Consider the following 23555-nt stretch of genomic DNA (forward strand, 5'->3'; position numbering starts at 1 on the left):
GCAGGTTTTCAGTCAATTAATCAATCAATAACATACAATGGGATAACCATTTTTATCTGGATTTGTACAGTGCATAGCATGGCAATGTACCTGACTAGGACCTCTGCGCACCATGGTAATACACCATTATAATATAAATTTTAATAATAAAAGTTTGTGTTTATAACGGATACTCACACACCAAAAGTGACTTCAGCCACAGAAAGGTGATGCCATGTAGTGTAACTATACTTCTCAAAATGGTACTTTAATAAATCTTCTGCATTTGTGAGCTGTAGAATGTAATTGTATCCTAGATTATTAGGAGTTGTAGGCCATGTTATATGTAATTTTCACTCTTTTATGCAATTTTCCTTTTATGTCAATCAGGTTTGACATTTGGTGCATGATCTTGACGTCACAACACTATGGCCATTTTTAATATACCTATTCCTCAAATGGATGCATCCATTCCTTTTGTAGTAATTGGCTGATAAATCTCACCTAATGCAGTTACACCCAGTGCTTGCACAGATCTGGAACTGATTTTATAAAAGTAATAACACACTTCAAGCCGTGAGCCAACACACAAGAATGGCCAGGCTCTTCTGGTGTCAGATGTCAGGTCAATCGGCGTGTCATTCTCCTGCTCCACACACAACCCTGGACGTGGTGCACAGCTGGTAAGTGTAATCACATGGTCATCCCTCGTGTTTCACTGCCTGCTCGGTGCACACAGTCACATCTGCGCACAATAATTATTCACCATCCCCTGCCAGTTTCATTACAAACTCACCCTCTGCCTTTCGCAACAACAAACGAACCGGGCGCCTTTCAATGAGCGCCTTGCGAACACAAATCCTCCCTGCTGGGTGCCCGTTCGCCCCCCCCCGTACAACGAGCGCTCCCAGGCACACGCTCTCCCGCTGCTCCTGCCCCGCCTGCAGCACAGGTCGCTGCCTGGTTTCCGAGGGGGGCGGGGCTGGGTGTCCATGCGCGCCAATGACGAACTGAAGCGAACGCAAAGGCAGGGGCCCCACAGGCTCCCTGACGAGAGCGGTGGGCTCGACTCGCTCCCTGGGATTTGGGCTCCTTCGCGCCCTCCAAGAGACTCCCCGCTGCCACCAGCCTCTCGCCCCTGCCCCGGGGCCCCTTGTCCACCCGCGCCAGGCCTGCACCCACGTGGGATCGCTCGCCCCCCAGTACTTCAAACTCAGCCCGTCCGCACAGATCCTACTGCGCCGCGCCCGCCTCGCCCTTTTAAGCAGCCGTGCCCCACACGGCTCTTTTAAGAGGTAAGCGCATGCGTGCGGGGAGTGAGCGGAGCGGGCAAAGTCCTTGGTTTAATAAGCTGGCTGCTGATCTCGTGCCTAGACGGGTGCGCACGAGACTCGGACCCGGTGAGTGCTGGCACCCCCGGGCTGCCGGCGCGCGGGCGCTGGGGAGGAGGCTTTTCAGTACCTAACTGACCCCAGCCGCGAGTCCGTCAGCGCGCGCAGTCGCGCACGTGCGCTGGGCGGGGAGGAGAGAGGAGGCGGGGTCGGCGCCTGCCCGTCTCCGCACCATTCTTCGTTCCATAAACTGCGCTTGTGTCCGAGCCCCCGCCGCAGAGCCCGGGCCAGGTGAAGCGGGCTCGGAGTCGGGCGTGGGGGAGGGGGCGGTGTTTCAGTCGGAAATTACCGTCGAGAGGAAAGGTCTGACAGTGCAGGGACGGTCCCCGCGGGCCTGGCTGCGCTGCACGTGAGAAGGTGGCAGCGCCCTGGTTGTGGTGTAAAGTGACGACGTCCCGTCCCGTGGGAGGGGTCAGAGTCCAATCGCGGTACAGGGTGAAGCCCTGGTGTGTCTCGGTGCCCTCTGGGTTGTGTGTTTGTCATGGGCTGTGGGTGTAGCGCAGTTACCAGGGAAGAGGGGCCCTACTCACTGTTTCTCTTTATATTGAATAAATGCTGCTGCGAACTTGCATAAGAGTGCCACAGTGCACAGCCCTGTGCCCAGGCCTCTGTAGGACTGAGGCCAACAGCTACTGTCTTGTAAAGAATGAACTGAGATAGTTCTACCCTGACAAAAACAACAAGGAGTCTGGTGGCACCTTAAAGACTAACAGATTTATTTGGGCATAAGCTTTCGTGAGTAAAAACCTTGATTGCAAACATAGCCACCATCATAGCTGTTCAAGTCAGAAGGCACTGTCCTGATAATCTTCTCTCACACATGCTGGTCTCTATTACACAGGTATAAATCCAAACTGAGGGTGGGATCCACAAAGGGACGATGTTGCAACAGCGAGCATCAGGCCACCTAGCAAACCACAAGAATAACACTGCAACCCACAGAGCTGAGTTGTGTGCACCATACAATTACTCTTGGGGAATTTGGTGCCAAAAACACAAAAATTCTGCACACATTTTAAAATTCTGCAAATGTTATTTGTCAAAATAACACTCATGGAAGGGGTGGAGTGGGGGTGGGGCCAGGGACAGAGTGGGGGTTGAGCACCCCTATGAAAGAGGGGAAGTAGGCACCTATGCCTCAGAACCCAGGGATCGTAGCCACCAACTTCCCTGCTTTTTCCTGGGTTCTTGACTCCTGCCCTGCCCCCCACTCCACCCCTTCCATGAGGCCCCACCCCATGCCCTGCCCCCATTCCAACCCCTTCCCCAAATCCCCACCCCAATTCTGCCCCCTCCCTGCCCCTATTCCAATGCCTGCCCCAAATCCCTGCCTCCTCTCCTGAGTGCACCACGTTCCTGCTCCTTCCTCCTCCCTTCCCCAAGCTTGTTAATGCTGCCAAACTGCTGTTTGGTGGCCGCTGGGAGGTAGGCGGAGGAGTGGGGACACGGCGTGCTTTGGGGGGGAGGGAGAGGTGTCCAGACAGCAGGTGTGAAAAATCGGGACAGGGGATGGGGGGTAATAGGAGCCTATATAAGAAAAATACCCCAAAATCGGGACTGTCCCTATAAAATCGGGACATCTGGTCACCCTAGGTGAGGGGAGCTTGGCTTCCAGTGGGTGCACCCACTAATTTTTCCCTGTGGATGCTCCAGCCCCAGAGCACCCACAGAATCGGGACCTATGCCAGGGATCCAGAGTGGGAAACAGCCTGATGCTCTGTCCTAGGCTTGTGAGGAGTTTCCTGCAGGCCACTATCTCTTTCCCTCAGGGCATGTGGGGAATTGCAGCTGCCTGGAGCTCTCTAGTTCCCTCCCCCTCCCCTCGGCAGTGTCTTCTATGTGTGAACTGGGCTCTGCCAGGTCCAGTGGCTCCTAGTGGCGGCCAGCAGCACGGCAGCCCATTTCGGGGGCAGGGGGAGAAATTTTGTGCAAAAAACATTATTTTCTGAAAAGTTATGTATTTTGCAGTGGCGCAGAATTCCTCCAGGAGTAATACAATAAATGGGGAGACATAGCCTAAGAATGTGATCCACAAAACCAGCATGCTAGGCTGAGAGCTGCCTGAGCCAGCCATGGGGAGGTAGGCCCCACTCTTCTCTTGTAGATAGGCACCTAACTCTGCTAATGATTTATAAACAGGAGCCCACCACCTAGAGTCAGCTAGCTTTAAGAGCCTGTCTTGCTCTACACAAAATGGGAGGGGGAGGAGGTACTCACCTTATAACTTTTAGCACAGTGGTTAGAGCAATCATCTGGGATATGGAGACCTTAGGTTCAATTCCTCCTCCTCTGCCGGAGGAGGAGAAGGGATTTGAATAGGGGTCTCCCTACAGAGTCATTCTTAAACTCTTGCTGGGCCAGAGATAGTAAGTGTGAGAATGATTCTATAGTCCAGTGGTAAGGGCACCCAACTAGGAGGTGGGAGACCCTGGGTCCAGTCATCTTACTCCAGTCATTCTATTATTACTCATCCTAGTGCAAACAGCTTCAACAGGAGAGACTGAGGGAACCCCACATCAAAATATGCCATTGCTCAGTAAATACTTTCTCCCCCCTCTCTGCCAGAAAGGATGGAATTGAACCTGGATTTCCCATGTCCCAGGCAAGTGCTCTAACTACTGTGGTAAAAGTTATAAAGTAGGTAGTAACACCTCCTCTTCTGGCCATTCAATGACAGACCTGTGGGTGGCTATCTTACAACCGAAAAACTTTAAAAACAGACTCCAACGAGAGACTGCTGAGCTGGAATTGATATACAAACTAGATACAATCAACTCAGGATTGAATAAGGACTGGGAATGGCTGAGCCATTACAAACATTGAATCTATCTCCCCTTGTAAGTATTCTCACACTTCTTATCAAACTGTCTGTACTGGGCTATCTTGATTATCACTTCAGAAGTTTTTTTCTCTTACTTAATTGGCCTCTCAGAGTTGGTAAGACAACTCCCACCTGTTCATGCTCTCTGTATGTGTGTATATATATCTCCTCAATATATGTTCCACTCTATATGCATCCAAAGAAGTGGGCTGTAGTCCACGAAAGCTTATGCTCTAATAAATTTGTTAGTCTCTAAGGTGCCACAAGTACTCCTGTTCTTTTTGCGGATACAGACTAACACGGCTGCTACTCTGAAACCTATCTTCCTCCAGTTTGTGAATCAGTCTGGGGCTTAGGTGGAGATAGGCAACTGAACTGCTAGAGAGAGGCAGCAGTGCACATGTTGAGGTGCCTAGGTAACTTTTACTTAGAAAACTTAGGTGCCAAGTGAGTTTAGACACCTACCTGGTTTGGTGGAAGTTTTGTGAATTGCAGTTTGAGCCAAAATTGCGAGTTAGGCACCTAAACCCCAAATGGAGGTATGTCTACACAGGCAGCAGCAGTCTGTGGCAGCGAACATCTGCACCTGGGTCAACAGACTTGGGCTCATGGTGCCCATGCTGTGGTGCTAAAAATAGCTGTGTAGATAGCGCTTTTAATTTGTCTCAGGCTTGAGCTCTTGCTGTGAAGCCTACCCCTTCCCTAGGCTTTCGATCCCAAGCTCCAACCCAAGCCACAACATCTACACAGCTCTGTTTAGCACGGTAACTCAAGATTGAGTTTGTTGTCTCGGGCTTGGAGGCTTGCTGCTACGGGCTGTATAGATGTACTTTAGGCATCTAAATCTGGGGCTTAGCTGCATACATACTTTTATGGATCTGGGCCTTAGTCCAGCCCACAGTGTCCTTCCCCCAACCAAGTGCTCAAAGAGGGGACCCTCTGAACGTGGATCTCTAAGCTCCTCTGCAGAAAGTACTCCATCACCTCTGCAGCTCTGCCCCAGTTGAATGTTCCCTCTAATTTTTTCCATGTATGTGCAGAAAATTTTTTGTTATGTGCAACAAGGTATGTGCGGATGTGTGCCACCAGTAAAAACAAACAAACAAAAAAACCAAAAACAATATATATTTTTAAAAAGTTACCATAGGGATAATTACTCCAGCCAGGACAGGTTAGGCATTTTAGAATTCACTACTCAAAGAATTAAATGTAAGTGTAAGAGAAATAAAAATTATGAAATGCATAGACTAGTCAAAACACTAAAATAACACACTTTGAAAGAATTAAATTACAGAGGATATATGTGCATTACGGGAAGTACCAAGAAATAACCACAACAATCATACAAGTATGTGTTGGGAGGTGAGTGTGAAAGAGACAGAGACTGTGTGTGTGTGACACAGAGACTGTGTGTGCGCTGGCTGCTGGGGAAGTTTCTGAGAGACTCTGTATGCTGTCTCTTTAAGGCACTCATTGAAAGCTCTCCTGCTCTGTCCTGAGCCCTGTCTCCCTTCCCCCGCCGCCTTGCGGAGATGGGGTACATGGGCAGGGGGGAGAGAGAGAGAGGGGTGGGTGTGTGTGAGAGAGAGAGAGAGAGAGAGACTGTGTGAGCTGGCTGCTGGGTAAGTCTCAGAGACTGTGTGCTGTCTCTTTAAGAAAGGCACTCACCGCCCAGAGGCGCCAGTCATTCAGACCACAGAAGTGCTGAGTCCTGAGCCAGGCTGCTCCCTCTCCTCTGCTCTGGGGAGATGGGGTACAGAGGTGCGGGGAGGGAGACACCCTGACATCAGCGCCCCTCTGCCTCCCCCCACTCTGCACAGCCAGCAGGAGGGTCCCAGGAGCCGCTGCAGAAGCAACGTGGCTGCAAAGCGGTAGGAGGGAGAGTCACCTGAACACTGGTGTATGTGTGCGCTCTGCTAATCAACTGGGCAGTACTTGAATCTCACCTGGGTGGCCGCCCAACTGCACAGTTTAGAGGGAACAAAGTACCTCGCCCTCCTGCCTGTAGGACCTATGCAAGGAGATTTCCTTCCTCTGTGTCCCTTCTGTGAATTTTTCCATAGGAGGTGTTGCGCCAAGCCTATGCTGTTTAAGCCTGTTTTTTTTAATAGGTTTAAACATTTTATTAAGATGATGTTAAAAAAAATAGTGAACAGAGTTTGAGCATAGAAGTTTCTGGTTATCAGGGAATAACATACAGATTATCGAGGGTGCAAAGTTTGGTTTAAGATAAGGTGGAATGAGGAATACATAATCTGCAATATCCCCGATTGTGGGTAAAAGGTTGATGGGTCAAAGTACAGACATTGAGATATGAGGGTATGAAGTTCATAAAGTGCTATGTTCGGGTGTGGATAATAATGAGTGGATATGATGATGAGGATGGACTAATATGTGGCCCAGTCCTACAACCTCTTATTCACATCAGTTGTCCCATTGATTTCAGTAGGGCTACTCAGGTGAGTTAGAATTTGTAGGATTAGACTGTGGTTTAAAATGTAAGACCTTAATTTCAGTCAGAAAACACCAAACAATTTTCTGCTTATCATTTGTAAAATAAATACATACGTACATAATTTTTGGAAATTATTTAGTGAGTGTTTCTCAATATATATTTTACTACACACACAAACTATGTTAAAAGAATATCACTAAGGTTGCAAAGTCAAGCACTCAGAAATGAGGAAATGCCAGAATGAAGATTGCCTGTGCAACTTCAGTTCAGCCTCCTTGTGTCAAATTACAGTATTTAACTGCATGATTACATACTGTTTTCCCCCTGCCTCATTTAGTGCCAAGGACAGATTGTGCTCTGGGGATGAATAAGGGTTGTGGAATGAAGAATACTGTTGTCTGTAGGACCCCTGCCTCAGCTGTTGCAGAAGTTGGAAGGTGTGCACATATTGCAGATACTGGGATGGGTAGGCATAGGCCCATCCAAAATTTAAGGCCCACTGCCTCAAATGAGGGGGAGGAACTCCTCCTGGTCGGATTGATGGCCATCTTGCCAGTGCCAGGAGAAATGCAGTTAGAGAACCTCAGCAGGTTTTGGAGGAGCTGGAAGAGGGGCTGCAGCCTGACGCTCTCTACACAGATGTATGCCAGGGTCTCTCTTGGTGCAAAAGGGGCAAGTGTCAGGAGACTCTGTGAACCACGCCAACCACATGCCCGTGCTCACAGCTCCACAGAGGAGCTGCCAGCTGAATTCCCCGGAAGGCTGAGGGACTAATGTAGAATACAGGCTGGGCCACTGGGGCGCCCAGCCTTCTGCAGGTGGCAATAGCTGCTGCCACTTGGTGTTGGGGCAGGACACAAGAGCAAGGACATGGAGCGTGAAGCATGGACAAGTATAGATGTTTTTGGGCACAGTTCAGCGATGGACTAGCTGAATGGCATTCAGCCTACTTGGGTGATGCATTGGAGGTCTCTAGCAGACTAGTGGGGTTGGAAGATGTGTTGCAAATGAGGCAAGGGGTGCCAGAATGAGAAGAGATGGTCTTATGGTTAAGGCACTTGAATATTGGCCTTGAGAATTAGATTCTATCCCTGTCTCTGCCAAAGTGTTCCTGTGTGTTGCTGGGCAAGTCACTTAAACCAGACTTTTCACTGGTGGTCACTAATTGTGTGTCCTCAATTTTTTTATTGTGTGATATTTGAGACCCTGGGGTCTGATCTGAAGAAGTGCTGAGCACTGAGCTGCAACTGAAGATTTGTGAGCTGTGCTTTGAACATATAAAGTGGTTTATAATGTTACATATTCTGAAGAAAAAAAACAGGTCCCAGTTGTCTCAAGTTTGGCACTCAAAATTAGTGGATTAATTTTGACTTTAATCTCTGTGTCTCAGGCAACCTTAATTCTGGCATTTCCTAACGTTTGAGTGCTTGCCTTTGCAATCTTAATAACATTCTTTTAAATATGGTTTTTGTTGCAATTTATTAGGTTTTTAAAAAAGCAATCTGAACAAATAGAAATTCCATCATGTAGCATCATATTGACACCTACATGGCTTATCAACAGGGTTGGAACCGTAGATCCACACACGGACATTTGCCACTTGAGCTAACGGAATAACTGATAGCAGTAGTAGGTTGTCATCCTCTATGTACACCAGTACTAGATGAAGATGAGACACACGCTTTGCTAGTGGGTTGCCACAGATATTTGCTGATAGCAAAGGAATGAGGCTCAGGAATCCTGGATTCCATTCCAGGCTCTGGAGGGATGTGTGCTGTAGTGTGCACACAGACTCTTCTGCCCATTTCACCAAAACTTGACCCCTTCTGCTCTGTCCTCCTGAACCTGTCTATGTCCCATTCCTTTTTCTTCCCCACCCTGGCTCCTCATCCCAGTTCTATTCTCATCTAGCCAGTCCTAGTCTCCCCCTCAAAACACACCATCCGAATTGCAGTTCCTTGTGCATCTCCCTGAGGCTCCTTGTCACAGTCTATTCCTCCCAACTTGGTCTGGCTCTTGTCCCGTCTACATTCAGATCAGGCACCCTCCTTCTCCTTGCTGCCTAAGCCCAGCTGGGAGAAGCTTTAAGAGCACAGAAGAGACAGGTTCCGACTCTCAGTTCTTGTGCCCAGTTCTGGCCCTGGCACTGCCTGCAGCAGCCCAGAGTAGCAATTGCAGGGAATGCTCTGCTCAGCTCCAGTAGGAAGCATGCTTAGAGCAGACAGAATCTTTGGAGACTTTAGCTGTAAAAGTCTAGCAGGTCTCCAATAAGCATGTGCATACTGCGATTTTTTTCAAAAACTTATAACTTGGCCAAATTTGGGTAGATTTCCCCAAGAACAGCAAAAGGCATATATCTGATATAAAGGCCCATCCTCTGCCAAATTTCAAGTCCCTGCTCCAAAGCAGGAGGCACTAGCAGAGTCACAAAGAAAGAGTTGCCAGAACTTTTTAACATGGGAAACATGCTTCCCCAGTCTTTTTCTTGGAAACAGCTGAACCTTTTTGGCTGAAACTTTCCAGAAAAATTCAGCTTGAGACAGACACCTAGCATATAACATTTCAACCCTAGTGGTTAAAGTTTGGCAAAATTATAAGCAATTGAAAGCACCATCTTATAATGGGAAGTGTTGGGAAACCTTAATAAATGGTGCTACCAATACAGAAATGAAAACAAAAAAGCATCGACTTTTTTTCCAAAATAAAGCCCACAACATTGTCGTCTTCACTAATATATTTTAGTCCTTTAAAATCCAGGTAACATTTTTGAAAGGGTTGTTGTATGCCTGTTTGTAAAAGTGGGAAGAGACATGGGGAAAAGTAAAAGTAGGACAGAGAACATAGTTGAGACTCCTCTGGGAATATTGCTGTGACACTCTTTAATGCTGCTGCTGCAGCATGACTCAAATGATCCTGGCATTCAGTCATGGCTGTTTAACCTTGCCGTAATTTATACTCTGAATGTGATAAAAGAACATTCTCAATTAATACACTCAGTCCATTATTTGAAAAGTCTAATGTGTTAAAGAGTGTAGCATCTTATCCTAAAGAACTGAACCAATTCAATTTTCCTTAGAAATGGCATTCATATTGACATAACACATGTATTCAAGGCAGTAATGTAAATACTGCTCTCTCTTCTTTTTTTTTTTTCACCTTTTAAAGAAAAATATTTTTCCTTTCAGTCCCTCCAAAAGACTCCCATAATCCAATGATGCTAAAACGTGTGATCCTATTTTTTTCTTATTAAGTTTCTATTGCTTTTTAATGTTGGAAGATATTGGTGCTTCATGTTACATTGTGATATTAATGTGTCCAGCATTTTTAACTTGTGTAATGGTTTATTGGCTTGCAGCCTGGAATAAGTGCAGTTGTACTGAGAAATAAATGTCCATCTCCATAATTATCTTTTACTGTGACAGCTGCCATAGAGTGACACTTCAGTCACCAGCTTCCCCCTTACTCTCTCACCACCCACTCACTGTATCAGGGAAGGTCTCCAAATGGCATTGCTGTACAAGTTTATCAACCACAGATCAGTAAGCTGAACTCAGATATTAACAGAATTCCTGTCCCCCAAGAACTTCAGACCTTCAAATAAGGAATCTAAGATTTTGCTCCTTAGATGCCTCCACCTCTTTCTCTCATCTTCCTGTGCACTACTGTGAATGTGCTGTTTTCCTGTGTTTTAATATTTTTGTTTGTTAATCAGTGATTTTAAAAAATGCATTGATGCTAAGGTGGTAAGAATATGTTTAAATAACTTCAACACTTACTAACACACTGGAATTTCCAGATGGGGCTGAATATTTTGAGGTCTGTACTTACTGCGTGCCACAATACAGAGCAGGTGTTGGGGAGGGTAGAAATACATATATATTTAAGAATTACTAATTGGCCCTTGTTAATACTCTTTCCATTCTCATAATACAATTGCGTAGTGACTTCAGAATTACAAAGATTGTCAAAAGTGTGCACACAAAAACTTAATTTCTCTCTCACTTAGGTCCATATTAAAATAACTACATGATGCCTGTGGATGAAATCCATTACACCTACATAAAACCTGTGTATTTAGGCTTTAAGTGGGTGGAGGTGAAATCCATTCCTTATACTCAAAACCCAGAGCTGTTGAGTGGGGCTGCTGCAGAGACTCCCATGGCTGCTATTTCAGCCTGTGGGCTATGAAAGTGACAGCCCTTCCATACTAGTTGCATGGGATGTTTGGGCCACTGGATCAGTATAAATGTTGACCCCTTGACTCCTCCTTAGTTCATCCCCATTGAAGTCCTTCATAAAGGTTTATATGCAGTAGTAACATGGTGAACTATTCTGTGGTGCATGGGAACTGTGCATTTACTCTGCCTGCAGACACCCGTTTTCCAATTCTATCTAGAGATTAAATGGTGCAGAGAGCCACATCAAGGCAAGTCTGTGGCAGAGTAGGGAGTTGAACTGAGCTCTCCCAAGTTCCAGGCTAGTACCCTTGCCACTGGGCTACTGTTCTTCTTCATAGTTTACATCTGTATATTTAGTTAAGAAACTCTGTGGATATTTGAATATTTATGCACCTTCTTGTAAATGCTAATCTCTGTACTTTTAAATGTTAAGATTTTAACTGTAACATTATTTGGTAAACTAGCAGCCATAACAAAAGTTACAAAGATTTTATGTGTTATTAACTATACTGTGCTAACTTGGTTTTGTTGTGGAGAGCTGTGTGGGTTACATATACAGTGTAATTATTCATAGATATGACTTGGGTATAATACCAGCGGCTGATAAATCAATATACAAACATTTTAAATAATCTGTAACATTTATGGTGGCAGATCAGCCACCTCCTTCTCCACCCTCAGAGCAGCGAACTGGCTTTAGGGGATGGATCAGTGGTGACCCACAGAGGAAAACAAAGGATCAAAAAAGAGGCTTGAAGAGGAGAGACTCTACGGGGGGCCCATAACAACAAGCTCACTAAGCTGGTGTTTAAGAATTCCACATTTCATAGTTTTGCACCACTTGGGAATTGAAATCTCAGAAGAAAACCAGATCTCATGTACTTTTATTCTCATAAACAGCATTTGAAAATATAATGGCAAATAAACATAAATATTACACCTCATGCATATGTCAAATGTAGATAGGAGGCTATGCATTTGGGTTTTTTCTTTTTGAGAAGAAGGGAGAGAGACCTGCATATGTTCATTCCTACCCCACTTAGGAGAGGAGATGTGCATATTCTTGTTATGCTCATTCCCACCCCATTTATTTATATATAATACACATACGCACACTTACTTTACTTTTTGTATTTTGTAACATTCAAGAATAAAGACGAACCAGCACTCTAAACTAAACAGATGTGTCCAGAAAGAAAAAATCATCACTAAATCTGATTAGTTCTTCTTATCAACAAAATAAACATTGTGACAGAGATATCAGCTATCATGTTTTATTTTTTAATGTCCTTGATGCTTATGGAGGTTAACGTTTATGGAGCTCAGCTGAGCAAGAAGTATGTATGAAATCCAGGTGTTAGCAATAGGAACATTATTATTTTATTCTTAATCCTAGAAGTCCATGAGATTGTAATTTTCTCTTTACTAATTAGGTTTATATCACATTGATCATTATGGCATTTTCAGTAGCAAAGACTCAATCAGTGTTGGACACAAATTTCCAGTCCTCGATTTTATTCACCTGTTGAAATACAGGGGGAAACCACTCAGGAAGACAGTTCTAGTGGTGTAAAATTCTTCCTCACCCCTGACCCTTCTCAGAAGAAAATGTGCTGCTAAAATAAAAGACCTGATATTTCTTTTCTCCTCTTCATGGAGAGCAATACTTGAGATGCCGTATATTGCTGTTGCTTATCTCATATTGAAAAACATACCTTAAATGGCAGTCTTTAGTGCAATGTAATTATTTTTTATTTATTGCTGTAACTGACATGTCTACCTTTTACTTGACTGTGTCAGACCTACATACATCCCTTCACCTTAGGTTGTTCAATGTAATCAGCTGTCTAATCTTATTTTTCTATATTTAGCTAAATGTTTGTGTGTTGGGATGTATGTTTACCGTCCCTTAACGTGGATATAATCCATACTGAAATTAGAATAGGTACCTCGATGTTTTTCATTTTTTTAATAGGGACACTAATTAATATGAGATTATTAAAACCGGGTTTGAGGTTGTTGGATTTTTTTAAAAAATCTGATTTGTTTTTCACTTTTACTGCTGTTTAATTGTCCAAACTGAATGAATGAAGGGTAAAAAGTAAAGCAGACTAAGCTGTTTTACTTCCTGATTTCACATACTGTTACAGTGGTGTTTGGATTTGTGGTGCAATTACTGCAGAGGAATATTTAAATATAAACAAAACCTGTTTCTGTTTTTACAGATAATATATTTTATAAAACTTATTTCCAACCCCTATTTTTTGGGTCCAAACTACCTGACATTGAGTTGAGTGGGATGATGCACATATGTAATGTGTGTTGGCAGGATTGAGACCTTTAGTTGTCTCCTAAAGCCTTTCCAGAAGGTGCCATTGGGCTACGGGGTGAAATCTTGGCTCTATCAAAGTAGATGACAAAATTCCACTAACTTAAATGGGGTCAGACCTTCACAGCTAATTTTGTTTTGTTTTGTTTTGTTTTTTACTTGCTTTGCTGCTGAAATTTGAATTCATTTTAACAATAGTTTTCTATGGAATGTCAGTTCATGTCAAGAAAAAACAGCTGTGCTGAAAGAGAGTTTTTTCTAACATATCTGGTATACCTGTCAGCAGAGACAGCTGAAACAGCAGAGACAGAGAAGCATGGGTTTCATTTATAAGTTTAAAGGAACTGGGAGTGAAATCATTACCCTATTGAAGTCAATAATTTTAAAAATAAGTTACTAATTCATTTTGGGTAAATTGTTCTCATTTAGCTCTTTTCCTGCTTCTTTCACACTCTGTATTCCTTAATCAGTTTCCCATCATCATCCTTGCTAACAAAATAGTTGCAGAGCAAATGTGAAGGATGGCAGGCTTCTCCTACCTCAGGAAGCAGAAGATACGCTGCTGTCTGTAGTCAGTTGTGACTTCAACCACAGCCACTGTCTATGAGACCACTTAAATGTTATAATCTCCATTGGACCCACATGTGGAATTTAAATTGTTTTTCTCTGAGTTTCAAATTACTGAATACTTCACCCCCAAAATGTTTCTCAGTAAGAAAGTTCTATAAATTTGACATGCATCTCAAACAGCTTTTGCTTTGCAGGGTCACTGACGTACAGTGTGGAATTCCTGCTAAAGTGGTAATGATTATACAAAGAGTGGTGTTGAACTCACGTCCTGGTATGTATTTATTTCCAAGAAAAGATCAATGTATTTTGTATAATTGCATAATACTGGGGAGGGAAATGGAGGAAAGTAACATGAGATATTTACAGAAAGTAATGTGCAACAGAAAAAGTGGTTTATGATAGATGTGTAGTTATTGAGCCTGTATATGCAGTCTTCAAACTTTTAGGCAAGATCATAGAGTTAGGTGTAATATTAGTGACTCAGTGGCAATAGCCAAAGGCACACTATCATTTACAGCTTTTTAGCTTTAAAATTTGTTCTCATTTTACTCTGCTGTTTGTAATTGACTCTGAGATGATTGAAAATAATATGCTTCTCTGCTGACTTTTGTCCTTTTCTTTTGACAAACTTTGAATCTCGGCTTCCTCCCATGTTTCTAAGAAGCTTGAAATTTACATGGCTTTTGTTGTTGTTCGTTGTTTACTTCTTTGCTTATGCACTTGCATCACTCTAGATGTCAGAACAACTCTTGGAATAGTGTTTATTAGTTTGCTGCTGCAGAACCAGTTAAAATGTTGACGTTTTTGGATATTTTTCAGTTTGGAAATAGTTTTTGCAGTTAAAAACGACAGTGGTATCTCCTGTAGATTGGTGTTTCTCTAAAGTGAGTGAAGGAGCAATCAGTGACCTAAATTTGTGCAGTTAATGCTAAAAATGGCCCCAATTCTTAGATCTCGCTGAGGTGCACTTAGCACAGACCCTGGAGAGAAGCTCTCCAATCCTGGGAATTACCACAGCATCTGGACTTCTCTAATTTAAGCACAGTTGCTCATGGCCCCAAAGGGCTGTTGTGGCAATGAGGAATATCTAAAACATACTGGCACTCTGGCCACACCATCTTTTCCCCTGGCAAGACTACTGCATCAAAGCAGGTCACAAAGGGAAGTGGTATAGAGTCCATCTGGCCAGATCCACCAGATTTCTGGAAGTGGCACAGAGAGGCTGTATCAGACCAGAGAAACTGGCCCAATGCCACTGCTGTGTTTTTGAGTGAGGGGCTAATCAGAACCTTGTCACTACGCAAGTATGTCATCGTCTTTGGAAAATAAGAACAACTCAATTTATATGAGCCAAGTTTGGATTCGATCTCTGCTTCATTTTTCTAACCTGCCCTTATAAAACTTTATAGCTCTCTCTGGGGCTGTTCAGAACTTAGGAGTGGTGTTGGTTTGCTAACCTGGTTGTCCAGACTGTGATACAGTGAAGTGAACTTATACATTATATATATATATATATATATATATATATATATATATATATATATATATATATATATATATATATATATAAGCATGAATAAATTCTGTCCGAAATTATATGTATACTTCTCAATTATAATTTCATATGTCTTTTAATAAACTATGTTAAATGAATAAAATTAGTGAGTGTGTTTGGGTATTGGTTTTTGTTTGTTTTTTAATTTTTCTCACTTACTCTTGACACTTCCTAATTTCAGAATGAAAAGTATAAAAACAGCATAATTCTCTCGTTACACAGGTGCAATTCAGTAGTATTGCATGTGTGTAACTTAGAGCAAAATTAGGCACCATGGATCTGATTCCTTTCTCACTTACACCAGTGCAAGTCAGGAAAAATTCCATTGCCATAAGTGGAGTTATACTGGTGTAAAGCTAGTGTGAGAGCAGAATTGGGATCAACATTTTTGAAGCATCTCAAATCTAGCTGTCCTTACTTAAGAGCACTGAAATTGTCCTCTGCAGACATTGACATTCACATCCCACTTGAGTGAATGGGGTTGGGGAAAGGGGTGAATTTAACTTTTCTGCGGTTTGTGTGTGGCTGAAGACCATTCTGCAAGGCAAACTGATGGTTATCAAGACTATCTTTGCAACAAAAAAAACCTTAGACATGTTCTTTTTGTTTTGCTTCCTATAGAAACTTAGACTAATTTGGAAAATTGATCTAAGGATAAAATGACTAAGAATAATTCATTTATTAAGGAGGTTAATTTTTTAGCCTCCAATTGGTTAAATGTACCTTCTGTGCAAAGTCATATGCTACATTTTAAAAAATATTCTTGTTAGCCTTTTTGAATGCTAATATGAGACAATGCAAAGCTACATGTGAGCATCATAGTTCAGTCCAAAAAAACTATGGCCGTGATCCTGCAAACATTAATGCATGGGTACTCGAACATAAGAAGTGCTGTATTGCATTAGAGCAATGGTCCATCTATTCCAGTATCCTGTCTTCCAAGTGTGAAGTTAAGCGCATGCATGGATAGGGGGTTAGGGTTCTCACCACCCTGTAAGATGAAGCTGTAAGTCAGTTTCTCCCATGCTGAAAAGACCCTTGGAAACATTTACAGGGATACAGAAAACCTCTTTTATTTCTTTTGTTTCAGATAAATAAATAATCAAGACATACTATGCAAGAATGCTATGTCAAACTGGAATTTTGTGAATTTTAGTCCACTTAATTGTTTGTTATTTACTAAAAAAGGAAGCAGAACATTTAAATAAAAGGCCTCAATTTTTTAAAAATAAAGTTAGATCAAAGATTTTATCACTGATTTATTTGGAGGTTTTTTTTTTGCTTCACTTTAAAATAATTCTAGGTAAAAATGGTGTGCCAGTGGCAGAAAACTTCCGAATGGAAGCGGCCTCCCTACCAGATAAAATCACAGATGGACAGGTACAAGCTCGAACCCTCTACCTCTCTGTGGACCCTTACATGGTAAGTGAAAGAATTGAGGCAATGTCAGATGATTTTATAAAAATGATTTTACCTCAGTGCCAACCATGATGTTTAGTGTGAACTACGCAAACTATGAGCCAAACTTATCCCTGATATAACTCCATTCACTTCTGTGGAATTATATTAGGGGGGAATTTGGCATTAATGTGCCTGTTGCTTATATAGGTTTTTATATATAAGAATGGGGTCATATATGTAAATATAAATAAGATATCCAGTCATGGGGTGGGGCAGAAGCAAAAATCAAAATTCCCTGATACTCCTAAAAAGCAATCAGCTAGGCCCAGACCCTCAGAGGTATTTAGGTGCTGAACTCCATGGGAATACAGTGCCTAAATACCTTTGAAGATCTGGGCCTTATTTCCAAGCACAAAAATAGTTCACTTAAATTCTACTTAGTTATCCAGTCTTTACTTACATATATGGGGCCAGGTGCTTGTCTGCTCTGGATGGTGTAGGAGGGAGCAAAGAAGAAACAAACAGTCTGTGGAGGGGCCAGTGAGGCTGTCTCATGCTCCCTCACCGTTCTACCAATACCTGAAAAAGCCCTTCCCTATGAACAATATATAGTTGGGAGTGCTGTGGATTTGGGGGTGGAACTAGGCAGAGCCACCCTTAGCAATTTTTGCATGGGCCTGTAAAATAAAATTTTCAAGTTTCATGAAGAAAAGGACTAGACATACACTTTTTTTTTTTTTTTAGAATATAAAGGAAGGATGAGACAACCCTGACGTTTCTAGATTCCCCTAATCATAGAGGGCTCACGGTCATGGGCTTCAGAAGCATCACAGTTTTGCTCTGAAACTGAGCAGCAGCTCTAGACAGAATAGTCCCTTGTTAATTTGGCAGAAATTCTAATAGAAAATCCAGCAGAGTTAGTACTGACAGACCACCACAGAATCTAGCACAACTATCTGGGCCTTGGGATTCACTCCAGCCTGCACTCTAGGCCTAGGGTGTGGGACAGCAAGAGGCCATGACAGAAACTTGAAGGTCAATCCCACATCTGTGCCATTAAAGGAGGTAGTAGCAGCACCATCACCCACCCAACTAGCTCCCAGAAGAGGCAGATCAGGAATGATGTGGAAGAAGGAGAGATGGGAGGGAGGTGTGAAAGGTGGGGGCATTCCTTTCCCCCAAGATCCCAGCTGCCTTTCCAGCAGCAATTTATGATTCAACATCCACTTTCAATGCTCAATTTCTATTGAAAAAAATAAATAAAAGTAGGGTCGATAGGGCAGCTAAACTCAAGTGGCCCAGATGTTTTCACTGAAGGAAGAAATAGGAAATCATATTCAAAACGTTACCATGACATTTCATATTAAACCCATAGTATCTTAAACCAACCATTCTGGTGTCTGGGTTGGCGGCCTACTAATAACGATTTGCATGGTTACGTGAGAGTAGGGTTGCCAACCCTCCAGGATTCTCTTGGAGTCTCCAAGAATTAAAGATTAATCTTTAATTAAAGATTGTCATGCGATGAAACCTCTAGGAATACGTCCAACCAAAATTGGCAATCCTACATAGGAGACCCAGCTTTGATTATTGATCCTTGGCTCTTATTCCCTGAGATAACAGGAGCTATGATTACGCAAGAGAAGTATTCTTGGCCTCTTGTAGTGGAGGAGTATCCCATGTTTCTCTCTAAAGTTCTCTTCATCCAATTAAGTAGTGTTGATTGGGTTTGAAGACAATCTCAAGTCCCCATTGGCTAGAAGTTTGTGTGTGGTGTGGTGCGGTGCGTTTAGGGTGTGTGTTTGTGGTGACACTATTGAGAAAAATAAAATTTCCTCCCTTTGTATCTAAGTGAATGAATGAAAGGAGAAATAAATAATTAAGAAGGTGAAAGTGGAGTACTTACTGAAAGATTTTGGAGTAGCCCTTTGTGCTTTGTTATTAAATGCATCCCACCCATGTTACGGAACATGTAAAGGAAGCTCATGTACATCATCATGCAAGAATCTCCTCATTAGAGCCTTGTCTTTTAGCGCTGCCGCATGAATGAAGACACAGGTTCTGATTACCTCCTGCCCTGGCAGTTGTCTGAGGTGGCTGATGGTGGGGGCATTGGGGTTGTGGAGGAGAGCAAACATGCTAACTTTGCTAAAGGAGATATTGTAACTTCTTTCAACTGGCCCTGGCAGACAAAGGTCATTCTAGATGGAAGACTCCTCCAAAAGGTAACATACTGAACTATAGAAAATTAAGTTAGTGTACACACTATTTTTCTCCATTTTTAAAAAATCTTTTGTTTGCATGTGACAATTGACTGTTATTTTAGAGATATGTCAAGGACAAATCAGTGCTAATAAAGCAACCAGTTATTACAAAGCAGATCAAATTAAGTTTGGCAAAGTCTACATTAATTTCTCTTTTCCTTGTAAGAAGCAATTAGGAATTCCTTTTCCTGCCACTAAACAATCCAATGTTGATGAAATTGTTAAATTCATCAGCATTTTCTCTAAGGCTGCTGTTAAGGTTTCTCCATTAATCATGCAAACTCCAAATAGAACTTTTGACACCTGATCACCAACATGTCTTACTACTATGCTCTTAACACATTTTGTATTAAATGCAAAAAGCATACATTAGTGAAACCTTGTAAAATCTCCAGCACACCCACAAAGGTAAGGCTATTCAAAAATCACAGTTCTGTAATGGCTATAACTTGGTCCCTCTGCACACAGAGTATTTAATATATATTGCATTTTCACTATAGACCAGGGGTAGGCAACCTATGGCACGTGTGCCGAAGGCGGCACGCGAGCTGATTTTCAGTGGCACTCACACTGCCCAGGTCCTGGCCTCTGGTCTGGGGGGCTCTGCGTTTTAATTTAAATGAAGCTTTTTAAACATTTTAAAAACCTTATTTACTTTACATACAACAATAGTTTGGCTATATATTACAGACTTATAGAAAGAGACCGTCTAAAAACGTTAAAATGTATTACTGGCACACGAAACCTTAAATTAGAGTGAATAAATGAAGACTCGGCACACCACTTCTGAAAGGTTGCTGACCCCTGCTATAGACAGAAAACTTCTGCAATTTGAGGTAGAACTTTGCTTTCTGGAAACTTTTATTTTAGGACTATTGGTGTCATTGACTCAACTCCTAGATATGGCAACCCTGCTGTAGCATCCGTCAGGCCATTGTGGGTGTAGTTCAACATTGTTAACTATTTTCTGTCTCCGAACCGGTATTTGACCATGGCGTAATTTTACATCTTACCATCTAATTGCTAAAAATCCTTAAGTCTCTTGTGAGTGACTTTTTGTTAAAAGCATTTTGGAAAAAAAAACAACCCTATTTGTTTCACTTTTTTGTAAACTTGTTATTGAAGTATTATAGTAGATCTGACAGCTGGTATATAGCAGGCTTCTGAATACTGGTTTATACTTTTGTCTGAACTAAACAGCCTGGGTTATTTTGTACTTGTGTTTATTTAAAATGTGGTCATCCTAAAATCTGCAGTCAACAATAATATTAATCCAAAATCTCACTTTAAATTTTTTTTTCTCGTGTAGCTAGATCCACAACTTGTTGATGGACACCTCTCCTACTTTCTTGGTGCAGCTGGCATTACTGGGCTGACCTCCTTTCTAGGAATAAAAGAGAAGGGACATGTGACTCAGGGTGCCAATCAGACAATGGTTGTCAGTGGGGCTGCCGGTGCCTGTGGTTCTCTGGCTGGTCAGGTAAACAGGTTTAAGATTTGCAAGAGAATGAGCTATTACTTCTAAGTTCTGTCTTGTGAGATGTGCCTTCTTGTAACTCCACTGATTTCACTGGAGTTACACCCACCTGCTTATTTCATCTGTGAATTTGGCTCACCAGTGGGGATCATGCTGAGTGTATTTAAGTGTTGAACTTCAGATTCTTGAAACTGGGAGGGGAGAAGTTGAGTATGATGATTACTTTGTCACTGGCTTGAAAGTAAACAAACTGATTTATATGCATAGTAGTCTGCCCCCAATTTCTAATTGCCTACCTGTTTACTTAATACACTAATTTTCATATAGAAAAATATTTTACTAGATTTTTATAGTGTTTAGTTGTCAATCTTATGGACTTTGGAACGTTATGATAAGGTTCACTCTCACCAAAAGTTGAGGTAGGTACTGGCTGCCACTTCCAGCAGCTCCTATTGGCCTGGAGCAGTGAACCGCAGCCACTGGGAGCCGCGATCGGCCGAACCTGTGGACGCGGCAGGTAAACAAACCGGCCCGGCCCGCCAGGGGCTTTCCCTGCACAATCGGCGGAACAAGTTTGGGAACCACTGTACTAGAGTATTGATGTGTTCATCCATGCATTAGGATGATATGGCCAGTGAAAAGCATAGTAAATACTTTCATATGTTGCTTTGGATAACATTACATAAGACTGGCCAATCTGGGTCAGACCAATGGTCCATCTACTCCGGTATCCTGCCTTTTGACAGTGGCTGAAGCCTAATGCTTCAGAGAGAATGAACAGAACAGGACAATTATTGAATGATCCATCCCCTGTTGTCCAGTCCCAGTATCTGGCAATCAGAGGCTTAGGGACACCGAGAGCATGGAGTTGTGTCCCTGACCATCCTGGTTAACAGCCATTGATGGACCCATCCTTTCCTATCCATTCTTTATATTTTATTGGTATGCAGTTCTCTAAAAAGGTAGTAATATTGTTTATCCTCCCAAGCTTTCCAGAGTAAGGTGTATATACACAGCATTCAACAAGTAGACTTAAAACAAGTCAAATTCAAACACGAACTGTCAGACCACAACATTTGAACAAATACATCAAATTAGAGTATATTTACATTTTGATTTTCCAGTCTTTTTACTGGAGACCCAATCACTGGAGGGGAAATAGTGCTTGACGTTTGGCAGTCTTAAATTGAATTCAGCCTCTAAAGTACTGGTGTCTGTAATTCTGCTGGTTAAAATTCAAGTGATTACAGGGTACTGAAATGTGGGCAGATTGATGGCCTCACTGTTTTGTTTATGGTGTTTCTGCAGATTGGCCGCCTAGAAGGCTGCTCTAGAGTGGTAGGAATCTGTGGTACAGATGAGAAGTGCTCCATTTTGGTCTCAGAAATGGGATTTGATGCGGCTATCAATTACAAGAAGGGGAATGTGGCAGAGCAGCTGCATGAACTCTGCCCAGCTGGCGTGGATGTTTACTTTGATAATGTTGGTGGAGACATCAGTGATGCAGTTATAAATCAGGTACCTATACCAGCTGTCCTGTTTATACCTCCTCCCTCTCCCAAATTCTTCATGCATCTTTTGGAATGAGTGTAATATAAACCAGCCTGCTGAAAGATAGGAAAGTCTTCCCTTCCCACATATACCTGACATACTGAATGTGATTGAGTCAAACTGTCCAAACATCAGAGACATAAGCCTATCATGCTGAACTAGCCTGATGGCCTAGCAGTAGCAATTTTGCATTGTGATGCAGGAGTCCTGAGTTTGATTTCTACTTCTGGTGTCTTAATCCCCTAACAGTAGGGACAAGGGAGTACCTTAGCAACAATGCCTGTCTGAGAGGGCGATTACCGTTGTTTTTCAACTTTGATCATCTCTGGCTTGTTAAGGAGTAACATTGCTGGGCTCTAGTGAGGGACCTAACCAATCCTCTTTGGTAGTAGCACCAGAGTTGGAGGTGGGAAGGGGAGAAAATAGGGACACTTGTCAAGACCTAAGTGAGACAGTCAATGAAACTCTTCTCTCAGGAAAACTCTTATCATGATAATCCAGATCATCAGCTGAATGAGGTTTACTCAGTTTGAGAAATCGGTTATTGTTTGCCCACCTCCTGAAAACATCATTTGGAGTTCCTGGGAAGGGGGAAAATGGATTATTCATTCTTACTCAAGCTTTACTAGAAGAACCTTTCAGAGTATTTGGGCAATCTGAATGCTGTTGGGGTCAATCAAGGAAATAGTTGGGGAGAGTTAATTACAGTTGTTAAATCACTCCTTATACTCACTGTTCCCTCACTGCATATTATGCATTTCCAGGAATCTGTGACTCCTGTCAGCCCTTGAGAGCAGGAACTCTCTGGGATTTGGTGGGCCAGCAGCAGGAGTCAAAGATCCCATTTTTGTTGAGGCTATTCTACTGCTGGGCTAGAGAGCAGGAAAGCTTTTTTTTTTTTTTAATTAGTTTAAAACTTGGAATGTGGCAAGGGAGTGTAATATTCTGCACTTCACATGGATAAGTGGTTGAGGGACTCATATTTTCATGAGTGAGACACTACATTGACACCATCTGCCTTACTCCTGTTTCACAAATTAAAAGAATAGAGTAGAAAACTCACACTTATTAATGGTATAAGACTGCAGAACAGATACATGGAATGGTTTTTATTTTTCATTACACAGCTGGGTATGGGGGGGAGGGATAGCTTAGTGGTTTGAGCATTGGTTTGCTAAACCCAGGGTTGAGTTCAATCCTTGAGGGGGCCATTTAGGGATCTGGGGCAAAAATCTGTCTGGAGATTGGCCCTGCTTTGAGCAGGGGGGTTGGACTAGATGACCTCCTAAGGTCCCTTCCAACCCTGATATTCTATGATTTGCAGTGTTCCTCCTTCCACAGTAAATATCCTCACTCAGTAAAGTAACAATCCCTCATATTTGTTACCCAGTTAACACCTGGTTGAATTGTACATGTACAGAGGGGTCTTATCCTCCCACTACTGCACTGTTTTTAAACCACCTGCTACACCATTACAAGCTGAATGACCACATGTATACAATTCTTCTCCCAATGTCTTCTTCTAAGGAAAATGACTTTGAGAAATATACTTGTTGCATGATTACCACATATAGTCTAATGAAC

At 42.6% G+C, this 23555-nt stretch overlaps 1 protein-coding gene across 15 annotated transcripts in view; it reads left to right on the forward strand.

Annotated features, from left to right (window-relative positions):
- The first annotated feature begins 528 nt into the window (after window positions 1-528).
- The window catches only part of PTGR2 (prostaglandin reductase 2), a 28901-nt gene continuing 5874 nt past the window's right edge, over window positions 529-23555 (forward strand). For 2 of the 15 annotated variants that reach the window (XM_065593024.1, XM_065593022.1), the window contains exons 1-7: window positions 1283-1379; window positions 4048-4207; window positions 13918-13994; window positions 16582-16700; window positions 18713-18904; window positions 20253-20423; window positions 21729-21938. In XM_065593024.1, the coding sequence (XP_065449096.1) occupies window positions 13958-13994; window positions 16582-16700; window positions 18713-18904; window positions 20253-20423; window positions 21729-21938 (729 nt within the window). In that variant the 5' untranslated portion in view covers window positions 1283-1379; window positions 4048-4207; window positions 13918-13957. Of the gene's footprint in view, window positions 663-958; window positions 1380-1453; window positions 1602-4047; window positions 4208-5886; window positions 6063-13917; window positions 13995-16581; window positions 16701-18712; window positions 18905-20252; window positions 20424-21728; window positions 21939-23555 lie in introns of those variants that run through there. The other 13 variants (XM_065593020.1, XM_065593019.1, XM_065593026.1 and 10 more) reach the window with 12 other exon arrangements.

The sequence above is a fragment of the Chrysemys picta genome, chromosome 4, assembly GCF_011386835.1.
Source record: "Chrysemys picta bellii isolate R12L10 chromosome 4, ASM1138683v2, whole genome shotgun sequence".
Taxonomy (NCBI): Eukaryota; Metazoa; Chordata; order Testudines; family Emydidae; genus Chrysemys; species Chrysemys picta.